Source organism: Oratosquilla oratoria, chromosome 39 (genome assembly GCF_046742065.1).
Source record: "Oratosquilla oratoria isolate Oo_2021 chromosome 39, ASM4674206v1, whole genome shotgun sequence".
NCBI lineage: Eukaryota > Metazoa > Arthropoda > Malacostraca > Stomatopoda > Squillidae > Oratosquilla > Oratosquilla oratoria.
In genome coordinates, this window is record NC_134815.1 from 12360525 (window position 1) to 12373321 (window position 12797).

At 38.2% G+C, this 12797-nt stretch overlaps 1 protein-coding gene across 2 annotated transcripts in view; it reads left to right on the forward strand.

Annotated features, from left to right (window-relative positions):
- The window catches only part of LOC143020292 (uncharacterized), a 100524-nt gene that overhangs the window by 37161 nt on the left and 50566 nt on the right, over positions 1-12797 (forward strand). For both annotated transcript variants that reach the window (XM_076176542.1, XM_076176541.1), the window contains exon 2: positions 8629-9327. In XM_076176542.1, coding sequence (XP_076032657.1) covers positions 8630-9327 — 698 coding nt within the window. In that variant the 5' untranslated portion in view covers position 8629. The remainder of the gene's footprint in view (positions 1-8628; positions 9328-12797) is intronic.

The window sequence follows — 12797 nt, forward strand, 5'->3', positions numbered from 1 at the left end:
AAAGATCGCGCAATCAGTCCTAGAATCTTGTTTGCTTTCTCAGAGGCTGAAATACACTGCTTGGATGATTTGAGGTTGTTACTGATAATTATGCCGAGATCTTTTTCACTATCCACTTTTGTTAACGAATTTCCAAATAACTTGTAATCGTACTTACTGTTATTTTTACCTATGTGCATTACCTTGCATTTACTTGTGTTAAATTTCATTAGCCACTTTTCAGACCATTGCTGTAATTGATCTAAATCTTCTTGAATATCTAATTGGTTTGAGTGATCATTTGCCACTCCGCACAGTTTTGTATCATCAGCAAATTTGGAAACAGTAGATTTTAGTCCATGGTCTATATCATTTATATATACTATGAATAGAAGTGGCCCAAGAACGGAACCCTGAGGAGCTCCACTTGTAACATTTTTCCATCTAGAAGTTTTTCCATTTAAAACAACTCTGTTTTCGACCATTCAACCAATTACTAGTCCAAATTAATAGGCTACCACTTATTCCTTGTAAAGCTAATTTAGTAAGTAGTCTTTCATGTGGGATGGTATCAAAAGCTTTTGCAAAGTCTAGATATATTAAATCTATATTGTTTCTTTTGTCATAATAGGAGATAACTGTGTTGTAGAATTCGAGTAAGTTAAACACGCAAGAATGTTTCCGTCTGAAACCATGCTGGCTATCATTTATCAAACGGTTACTTTCTAAATGATGTTCGATAGCATCTCTGATGATAGTTTCCATTATTTTTCCTACGATTGAAGTCAAACTTATAGGCCTATAGTTATTTGGTTTCTTTTTGTCACCTTTTTTGAATATGGGAGTAACGTTAGCTAGCTTCCATTCTCTTGGGACATCTCCTGATATGATGGATTTCTTGGAGGGAAAAAAAAAAAAAAAAAAAAAAAATATATATATATATATATATATATATATATATGTATATATATACATATACATATATATATATATATATATATATATATATATATATACAGACGCTCCTCTACTTACATTAATTCATTTTAAGTTTTTTCGATTTAACGTTCGAACTGACTAAAAAAAAAATTGTAATTTTTTTTTTTGAGTGAATTATTTAGTTTAGCACGCTCTCCGTAGTTAAAACAATACTTACGCATGATGCTGCGTCCATTGTTTACATGGCACAAACGACAGACTGAACGTGCCTTGCCTCCTCCTCCTCCTCTTCCTCCCCCTCCTCCTCCACCATCTCAATTTATGTTGCTTGAATTTAATTTATTTGAAATTAATGTTATTATTTTACAATTTTATGTGTATAATTAATGATTTAGGGGTGTTTTATAAGATACGGTAATAGAATTTACGGATGTATAGTACAGTAACAACTTATGTTAATTTTCAACTAACGTTTGGCCGTTTGGAACGTAACTTAAATGGAAGTTGAGCGTCTGTATATATATATATATATATACATATATGTATATATATATATATATATACATATATATATATATATATATATATATATATATGTATATACTGTATATATCACTGGTGGGAAATGTAGTAACGCATTTGTAAATCACAACTAACACCACAGTCGGACGAAAGAAAGAGTTGAGTAAGCAAAACTATATATTTCGATTGCTAACTGCAAGTATGGCCAAAAAAATTCAGCCGTGTTTCAACATGTAAATAAATTTAATCACCGGATGGACTGGAATAAATCTGACCTTATTTATAAATCAGGCTGTGGGTTCAGAAGGAAAACGGTGGAATCCACATTAATTGAATATCTGCCCACAATGAATATTACCAAGGGTCAATGGACCCCAGACATTATATCAAGACTATTCATCACCAAACATATTGTCAACAAGCTTCCTCCCCCTCCCCCTGACCTGACCTTATGTTTTCCTCAGGTCACATAGGGTTGGGGTAATGACGTTTATTATTTTCCAAGTTCCCTCTCTTTTGTAAGAGGTTGCTATTTAAGATAGGATCCTCCTCTCACTTTGTACTACTGAAGAGGATTGCAGTTAGCAATTGAAATACAGGGGGTCACCACAATTTGACAGGGATGGGGCGGTCTATCATCGGTTGAACCTGGGTTTTGTCGAATCATGATGCAGTTTTTCCCATAGGAATACATTGTCTGCAGCCCAGACCCCCCCCAAAATATCACTATGACCTCTAAAAAACACTAACTTAGACTAAATCAGTAATATTAAAGGCTTCATTTATATCTAATTTTGTTTATTAAACACATTAAGCTGCTGTACAGTACATTTTTTCAAGTCCTCCCACGGTGGCAAAGCACGCTCCTGCACGAGCCCCATGCTAATCGGCATCTTGCGTTGTGTCCTGTCCTCTATCCACTTGATCAACATGTCCTCCATCGTGTCGAGACGGGAGTCCCTTGAGCCACGGAGAACAAGGGAAGTTGTGGAAGATGTTGATGCAGCGGCCTGGCGGTACTTGTCCCTGTTCTTTCAAATCGTTGATACTGTTGATCTCAGGACACCCATTTCCGCTGCAAAGGCAGAATGAGCCATACCTGCCTCACACTTTCTTATAAGCTCAAGCTTATCTTTGAAAGGCAGGAAAGTGTGTTTCTTAGGGGTGGGGCCGGAGGTGGATTTGCGCGGCATGGTGGAGGTGGAACAGCGGAGCATGGCTTGCCTCGACGATGGCTGGGGCGAGAGTGAGACAGAGTGGCACATCGGGAGTGGCGGCAAATTCGACCGGGTGGGTGGTGCGCGAGATTTGAATGTTGAATTGTCGAGTCTGGCTGTTGAACCTTGAGGGTTGGGTATAAATTAGCTACTGTCAAATTTGCGATAATTCGAATTGTGAACGGTCGAATTGCGGTGACCCCCGTATATAGTTTCGCTTACTCAACTCTTTCTTTCATCCAACTGTGGTGTTAGTTGTGATATATATATCCCGGTATATATATATGAGAGATGAGAGGGAGGGTGGAGGGGTGTGGAGTGTATTCAGGGATGGAATGGGTGGGAATGATTTTATGCCATTTCCTTTTTGGCTACCTCAATTGTAAGGGGGAAGCCTTGGTATATGTATCTTACGGGAAGGGGAGCTATGCTCGTGGTGTCCCGTCTTTGTATCTCGTAGTATCTAGTTTGCTCTTAAATTCATTTATAGTTTTTGCACACACTATTTTTTTTTTTATCCAGTTTGTTTCAGATATCCACCAATCTGTGTGGATTTTTTTTTTCAGGTCTCTTCTATAACTATCCTTCTTGAGTTTCTTATTATGTCCCCTTTTATTTCTCATATCCTAATTTAGTAAGTCCTCTCTATCAAGGACTTCTGTGCCTTTCATGATTCTGTAAATGGTCTGCAGGTTGCCTCTGTCTCTTCTTTGTTCCAAAGTCTGTAATTTCAGTTTAGCCAGTCTCTTCTCATATGATAGGTTTGAAAGTGTTGGGGCCATTTTCATGGCTGCTGTCTGGATTCGTTCAACTTTATATTCTTTTCGGCACTGGGTGACCATAGTGTTGCAGCATACTCTAGTCTAGGCCTTATTAGTAGGACTAGTATTTTTTTAACCATCTCTTTGTCTAAATAGGTAAAAGCCATCTTTATTAATCTTAGCAAGTTGTAAGATTCTCTGATGATTTTGTTTCTCTGTTTATCAGGGGACATGTCATTAGAGATAATTACTCCGAGGTCTTTTTGAGATCCCACTTTCTTTAATTCCTTTGTTCCAATTTTATATTATCCTGATATTCTTTTTTTTTTTTCAAAACTCCATTATTATTCTTTTTTTTTTTTCAAAACTCCATTATGCTACATTTCTTTATGTTGAAGTCTGTGTGTGTGTGTTCTGTTGGTGGTGTTTGAGAGATGTAGCATGAAGGGTTTGTAGTGTTCAGGGTTCTGGCTTAGAACTGTGTTCCTGTCATTTTCATGTGTTGTTCTATGGGAAAGATTTTAGTTGAGTATGCAGGTGTCCAGTTGAGATGGTTTTGGTGTATCCTGTTCTTACTCTCAGTGCTCTATTCTGTGAAAATTTTTAAGTTGTTTGTGTTTGTCTTCCTGATTTTTGGGAATCATGCTGGGGAGGCATAGTTTAGCAGGGGTTCTTATTAATTGAAGATTATTAGAGCTTCTCTCCATTTTCCATAGTCAATGCTTGTAGTGGATTTAAGTAGGTTTATTTTCTTCTTCATTTTTGCTGTCAAGTGATGAGATGTACTAGGTGTAATGGTGGTGGTAGTGGAGGTAAGTTTAAAATGTGAGAAGCTAGAAAAAATAAAGATTTTTAAGCATGTAGAGTTGTATTTGACAGGGAGGGAAATGAGGCTGGAGGTGAATTATAGAGTAAAAGATGTAAATGTTTAGGGAGGAATGAAACATGTCATAAGAAATGAGTATCTGGAGGTGAATGCAAAGGGAAGACTGTAAGAGGTAGTAATTGTGCTCATGACAGTGTATGGAACAGAGACTTGGAATAAGAAAAAGGCAGAAAGGAAGAGCCTAAAAATGTTTGAAATGAAATGTTTAAGAAGTATGGTGGGGGTTATGAGGATGGATTGTGTGAGAAATGTGGAGGTGAGGAGGAGAGTGGAGGTGGAAAGAGCTCACAGATAAGGTTTGTCAAAGAATACTGATATGGTTTTGGGCATATGGGAAGGATGAGTGAAGAAAGACAAACAAAAATAATGTGGAAAAAAAATTAGAAGAACAAGTGAAGAAAGACAGGCAGAAAGAATGTGGAAATAAAGTAGATGAAAATAGCTTGTTAACAGTGCCAAGAATGAGGTGGATGGACAAATTGAAGGGGACATTGGATGCAAGAGGAATGTCTGTTGGGCAAGAGAGTGCATAAGATAGGAGTGAGTGGAGAATATAAGTGGATAAGGTAATGAAATGGGTTAAAGGGATTTCTTCTTGTCTGCATTGTATAATTCTGAAAAGGATGACTGCACTTGGGGAGGGGGGTCACCATGAAATGGTGAGGGTAAACAAGCTCTGGCTGTCAGGCTCTGCTATCAAGGTGATGTGTCTTGCTGCATTGCCACCTGAGCAGTGTGGGTGGGAGACAGGGATGACCCTTCATCCACAAGGAGCTAAGATGGGCAAGAACAAATGTTTTTGGATGAGTGTAGGATGTGTGTATGCTTTGATTCAGCCACCCCCTTGTGAGGGGGAAAGGACCCTTTGGTATATGTATGTATATAAGATTGGGTACACAGTACCAAAATTGAATTGTGTTCAGGTGTTAATAATCTTAGGACAGTGGAAGTTTATGCATCCACTCCAACTCTCTCTACATGTTATCTAGAAACTGATCATTGGTATTTTTTTGCACCATATAAGGCAGTGGAGAAGGATATTCTCTGCTTTCAGCATAATTTGTGAAAATGGAGCTTGTGGTGTATGGAGTTGTACCAGTTTTGTTTTGGTATTGGTTTAGTGTAAAGTGACCCAAGTGAAGACGAGCAGGTGTAAATTATGTTGCTTATAATGTTTGTGGTATACTGATATGTATGTATTAGTTTCATTATGGTGGGATTCTTATCTAGTGGTAGATATTGTTCATTCAAAGTAACTGTTTAGTGGTTTGAAGATTTGTAGTTATCTGGGCTGAGAAGTGTTATTTCTTAAGTAGAAGTGATGTCCTCTTTTGTGTTAGCCATTTCTTAGTTTATGAGGTGGATTCCTATGTACATCATGGTATTCATGTCCAAATGTTGTTAGATGATCTGCACACTATGTTGATGTACAGTGTATTTTGGTTTTATGTCATGACATGGTCAACCCATGAGGATCTTTGTTAGCTACTTTGTGTTGTTACATTATCAGCTTCAATAATCTCCTAGGATTGTATGTCATGGAACAGGTTCCTTACTTTCATCCATTAGCACCAGTTCTATTCTGTGGTGAATCCATTTTGGGTTTACTGGGTTAGATTTGTGAATATTGTATCACTGGAATTCATCTTCCCTCTTGTCTCTCCCACTTATTTATCTTTTCCTCCACTGTTCCTCCTCCTCATTACCATCATTTCCTCTGTATTTCATCCTCCATTCTGCCTTAAACCTCACACTTAGGTAACCCTTTTCCTATTCCCACTTATCCTCCTCCCCTCTAGCCATCTTCCTCCCTTAATAGTCCTTTCCTAAAACATTTTCTCTCTACTAATTTTTCTATTTCCCTTGCCATTTCAAACCTGTAATACTCCCTCTTTCCCTTCATATCTCCCCTATTTCTATCACTTTCTCACCTTTATGTCTCTCCCAACTTCCTTTTCCTACACTTTCTTCTTTTCCTCCACCTTCCTCTCTGCTCTCAATTTTCTCTTTCCTCCACTTCTTTTCCTCCACCTCTCTCTGCTCTCAATATTCTCTTTCCTCCACTTTCTTCATATTCTCCACCTTCCTCTTTTCTTTCCATTTTCATCTTTTTGCTTGCCTTCCTCTTTTTCCACACCTTCCACTTTGCCCTCTTGACTTCCTTTCTCCCACTTTTCCCTTTTCTTCCCCTTTCTCCCCACCTTCTTTCCCTCCCAACTCCTTATCCCTTCTCACTTTTTTATTTTTTTCTGACATGGCAGTTGAAGTAAAAAATATATTGATTAATTAATTTTGGTGAAAATGTTTTAATTAAAGAAATATATGATGCCAATCACAATAGTTGAGGTTATTGATTTTAAGAACCATCACAATACTTTTGCAAATTGGCTTACAGTTTACATTGCCACAGTGATAACTTGATAATATTTTCCACATCAATGCTTGATGTGTAATATATATTTTCATTGTTTTTCTATGTACAGTAGTAGTTGTAAATTATAGACTTTCATAGATTGCAATTTTTTTTATTGTGCAGATTAGATATGTAGAATGTTTCATTCTAACTGGCTAATGATTATAATTTCTTGGAATTGCCCATCGATAACTTATTTGAGTTGTTGTGGAATCAGTTTGTCATTGTGACCCATTCTGTAAATTTATTGGCTTTATGTAGTTACTCATCCATATAATCAATAGCATTATCATTATAAACAATATGAATAGGGAGTCCCAAAATAACATTTCTGTATGCAATAACAGTAAGACTATATTATTAGCAAAGATTTACTACAAATGAATTTGTTGTTCATAAAAAACAGCAGAATAAAGATGCTTCTATATGTAATTGTTGCAATAGCATATTGAAAATAAATAATTTTGGGAATGATATGAATAAATATAAAACAGAAATCAGTGAAATTTATTATGGTATTGTAAAGAACAACATAAGGGCCTACAGATGCATGGGTCACTATTTTGGGGGTCCAGGCTTACTGTAAAGGGTCAGGAATGCATAATTGTGGATATGTAAATCTCTGCCTTATCCCTTCCTTTCCACCACCTTTTCCTGTTTATATCCCCCATTCCTTCCCCATTTTCCCTTCATACCCCATCCCCACTTTCATCTTTCTTTTTTCCATTCCCATAATTCACCCACATCCTCCACCTCTATGCTCTCCCCCTTTTGGTGAAAATAATTGTGAAACAGTGGGCTTGTTTTGGTTGTGGTAAAAATCTGTGGGTGTATCATTGTTAAAATCCACTTTGTAGAGACAACATTTGGTGAAGGTAGTAATGTCTAGCTTTCGCTGCAGCATTTTGCTCTCGTATAAATACAGCTGCATTTTGCTCTTTGCATTGTTCATATAAGAAATGCTCTAGCTGTTAACTTTTGAAGTGTTTCAGCCATGCAGCAATGCAGCACGCCCTCTCAATGGCAGCAGCTACAGCAGCCGCAGCAGCTGGATGATCAACCGCCGCAGCAGCTGATAGTGGTCAGTCACAGCAGGGAAGAGTGCACTCAGCCGCAGCACCAGCAATTATTTGTAGTTGTAACCGCAGTTTTTTGCAGCCGCTCCTGCCATAGTTCTTCAGCTGCACCTGCATTAATTTTGCCGTTGTATTAGCTATTTTTTGCAGCAGCGTGCACACTAGGTTGCAGCAGCGTGCCATGCCTCTGTTATAAGTGGAAAAGTCTGGAAGGGTCATAAGGCAGATTCCTTCTCTTTTCCTATATCCCTCCCTCCCTGCCTCAATTCTTTCATCACCTTGTTTTTCCCTACTTCACCCCTTCCCAGCAAAACCTTTTGTTCTTGTTTTAAGCTCAAATTCACATTGAACCATCACTAGTTCCATAATGTATTTGCTTCCATACATTTTTTAATCTTTGAGAGTCCAATATTTTAATTTCCTTGTTCACTTTTTTATGTGATTTTATTTATTCATTTTATTATTACATTATTTTCTCAGTACATAATTTTCATAGCCTGATAATTGTCAGTGATAAGGATAACAAGGGAGCATCCATGCAATTTTCTTTTTGTTTATTTTGGTATTCATGAATATAGATTTTGGATGTTGTAACTCCATTTTACCCAACACAGTGGCTATACCAGTGGAGATTCTGTTTCACAGTTTATTGAAGAAGGTGATGACCCTTGCAGCTTTATTGTACTGTTAATTTTTACTCCGCCTTTTATGTTGGGTTTTGCTTTCCCTCACCTGTCCTGATCTGCAGATTAAGTCCAGATTAGTTTGGTCTTGTCTGCAGTACCCAGTTCACATCTTGAGCCATGAAATCTCCCCACCATTTTCTTTGAAACAGGATGGAAACAGAGACTATAGTTAAAGACATTGATCATAGCGGTGATCAGGGCATGCTTGATGATAATGGTGTCCAAGATGAAAGCAGCAGTGGCTGCGACAGCAAAGAGGCCAGCACAGCTGCTGGGGATAAGCAAAGCGGCAGCAGCAGCGGCAGCAGCAGCAGCAGCAGCGGCAAGCACAGCAGGGAGGACGACGGGAAGCGGAAAGCCCGTGGCAGGGACAGCGACGGGAAGGATCTTGGCGGCCGTGGGCGTGAACAGGACCGCAGGGGTGGCCGCAGCGGCGACCGCGACCGCAGCAGGGACCGCAGCCGCAGGGACAGCAGCCGTGATCGAGATCGGCACCGCGAGGGCAGGGGGGGCCACAGTGGGGAGGTCTGCCGGAACTTCCTCAACAATCGCTGCTTCCGGGGGACACTCTGCAAGTTCCGCCACCCAAGTCCTGAACGTGGGGGCGGGGGCAGCAGTGGTGGGGGTGATGGTGATGGTGACAATTCATCATCAGTGAAAGGTGAAAAGGAGGTCTCAAAGACCCAGCAGCACGAAGATGTAGTCTGCAGGGATTTCTTGCGCAACATGTGCCAGCGTGGGTCTGAGTGCAGGTTCTACCATCCAGAGTCTAAGGAGCAGGAAAAGAGGTCCTGGCTGACTTTTTGCCATGACTTTCAGAATGGTCGCTGCTACAGGACAGACTGCAGGTTAGTTGGTCTGCAGTTCATGCTTGCTGTGTGTACAGGTGCACCGCCCTGAAACAAATGACATAAGCTGTCGTTGTTTCATCTCCCTTTCTTGTGTGGTGACTGGACCTGGTTTTTCTGCTCTTGGGTTGACATATACTGTATGTGGGTGTATAACCTAGTACAGTGGTCAAATCTGCTATCAGTGTACTAAGGACCTCTCAATTCCATTAGTATGAAGTATGAGGAATGGTTAATTTCCCTCACCAAGCAAAATTGGTTGATATTTTGTCACCATTCTGCATGATGTGTTTTGTAAATGGAAATCTACTCCGCCTGCTAGCAGTAACCACAGTGTTTTGCTTAATTTTTGACAATAGGTCTGTACATACATAGATACATTTTGGTGTAGCACCCATTAGGCCCACAGTAAGCTTTGCTTTCAATGTCATCCAAAACCATAAGAGTTAAAACTTGAAAGTGGGCAGAAGAGGGAACAGACTCCTCTGTAGTATAGTTGGCTGATTTCATTGCTTTGTGAAACTTTGTGGTGGAGATGACAAGATATTTCCAAGTAACTGGTGTGCACCACATTTATTGATGAAATCAACTATTATTGCATTCATTCTAGAAATGAGTAGTATTTCCAACCAGTTTTCTTGGTGAAGGAAGGGTCATAAGTGAAATTCTTCAGTTGTTGGGTCATAAGTGTTTCTGTAGATTGATCAGCAGGTATTAACTCCTGTCAACTTAGTGATGTACTTGAGAGTTTTGTTCAAACATGAGAGACTTCTTCTTGAACTCAAGAAGAGGCGGAGACCAGTGGGTGTAATAGAGTTGATAGAAGACCTGCTCAGACCAGAGTCTGCCCCACAGATGATTAAGAATTGCTTGCCAATAATAAGGTGTCTATAAGATATATCCCTATGTTGAGGGGGTTAATGGACATTTTTTTTCATGAAAGTTTAGAAATTCATGTTTATTATGTGTGATGAAATTTGAGATTCTAAATTTTGAGGTTCAAACAAGCACACTCAAATTTCAAAAGGAGCACTCCAAGATAGACCTCCAAATATTACATTTCACCAACCTCCTTCAGATATCAACCTAAAAGAGAAATAACTCCCAGTATCCAGGCCACCGTCCTACAGTAAAACACTACCAACACAGAATTGGCATTACTACAGACTGCAAGGGCCTCAGATGCAACCACCACACAAAAGACAGAACACCTCCTCCCTCACTGCCCTACTCTCACTCTTTCCAGACAACATTACAAGATATCTTCTATGGGTGATTTATGGGCCAAAACAGTGGCTGTGGCAAGTTACCTGTGGTCCATGCGTCTCATGCAAGAGAGACCTAGCGTAACAAATTGATTGTAGCTGATGAAATTTTGGTGAAAATGTCTCTGACAAATATATAAAAGTATCTTAAGGTCTTGTGAAATGTTTCAACTTGGGGAATGTCAACTGAAGTAGGACAATACCTTCAGCATGGTGGTACACTTAACACATTTTTTGTGGTTATGCCAAATAGTTTTCTTCAGTTGAGGGACTGTCCCCAGACTAAGATAATTGGGTTGTCAGAGACTTATCATTTTTGGTTAAACCCCACAGGTAAATAAAATCATGTGGCTCAGTGTGTGCAAAATCCATTATGCCACCTTATCGAAGGATAAATTTCAGACAACATTTTTTCTGGTGGTATAAATATTGAGATAATTTTGTTTTTGTACTTTGGTACATGTTTGTATAGGGGGCTTTAAATTGTAACCATTGTCTACCATATTAACCCTATGAAATGCTCATATTTCCATTATCACTAATAATTCATGTGAACACAGTCTTGACACACTACTTACACTTATTATCTAGTTATTTACACTGTTCTGTCAACCAGTATGCCATTATTCAAAAGGAAGGCAATCATTTTTACTCTTAATCATGATAGAAAATTGTGGAAATTTTGACAGTGATAATGTAGCACACATCTTAAAAAATGCACAGTATACATTCCATCATTATTAGAATAATAGATCCTGTTGGTCTTAAATACATTGCTAAATTGAAAATACCTGTAATACACACACTGCTGCTAGGCTCCTAACATTTGCATTATTTTCAGTTGCTAGGTGGCAGATGTTAATGGAATAATCATTTGTTTTGGTCACTCCTATTAGATGTTTAATATTTTCTTGTCTGTTGTTCATATTAGATCTGTTGCACTTCTGTTACTGTACACTGTGATTGGAAGAGGGCTGATGTGGTGCCAGTTCATATAGGAGGTGGTAATTAGAAACCCTTGAATTACAGACCAGTGTATGACCAGCATGATAGCTAGGTTGTATGAGAAAGGATTACAAAGGAGCATCATGATGACAGGAGACCTTTTGGTCCATAACTAGGTCAGATGCAGAAAAAATTATAATAATGATAGATAAAAGAGAAATAAAAATTATAATAATATAATTAATAAATGAAATGAATAAATGCATACATATAGTTAAATAATAAACAAACAGGTAAATAGTAAATAATAATAATAAATTGACAGATAGCTAATAATAATAAAAATCAAGCAAATAATAATAAACAAATAAACAAATAATATAAGATTGGGGAAGAAGTGGCTTAAATATTTTGAGAAACTGAATATTTTGGTAGACCATCAATTAGGGAAGATAATTTATTTTGAGTCTATTAATCTTTTACTCGAGTGGCTGATGTGCTACAAATTACTAATATAGAAATAGAGCATATTAGAGGACTTAATGAAGCATCTTGGAGTGGATAAGAGATTTCCTGAGATTATATACAAGAAAGGAAATTAGGGATAAGATATTACAATGGGAGGAAGTAACTATTGGAATTCCTCAGGGGTCAACACAGGCACCCATGATTGTCTTGATTTACATAAGTGATATGACAGAAGGAATAGCAAGGCATATTTACCTGGTTACAGATAATATAAAGATCATGAAGAAAATCAAAGTTAAAGAAGACAAAGTTATTACAATAAGATCAAGACAAAATATATGAATGGAGCTAAGTGTAGGAAATTAAATTCACTGCCAAAATGCAAAGGATTGGAAAGGGCCAAAAGTACAGAAATACCATTTTTTATGTACTCACTGGAAAGTGAAACAGTTGAAAGTTAAAAAAAAAAAGATTGTGTAATCCTGGTCATTGATATTATTTGTCACTTGTTAAGCAGTCAATATATAGTCCCACATCTCCCTTACTGGAGACCTACAGCTCCCATGTAACTGACATCCCACAGGTCACTCACAAGAGATACTGTGTCATTGTAAGGGCAAGGCAAGAGTAGAGCAATGTAAGATGAAGTGATTGGTGTCTTCTGTTGGCAGTGGTCTTCAGGACCTTCCACAAATCTCTCTGGGGAAAAAAAAAATTGGGCTGTTGCCTGTGTTGCATCAATGTGGAACTTTATATGTCATTATGTGTGCAAAAGTGTAAGAATACAATTAA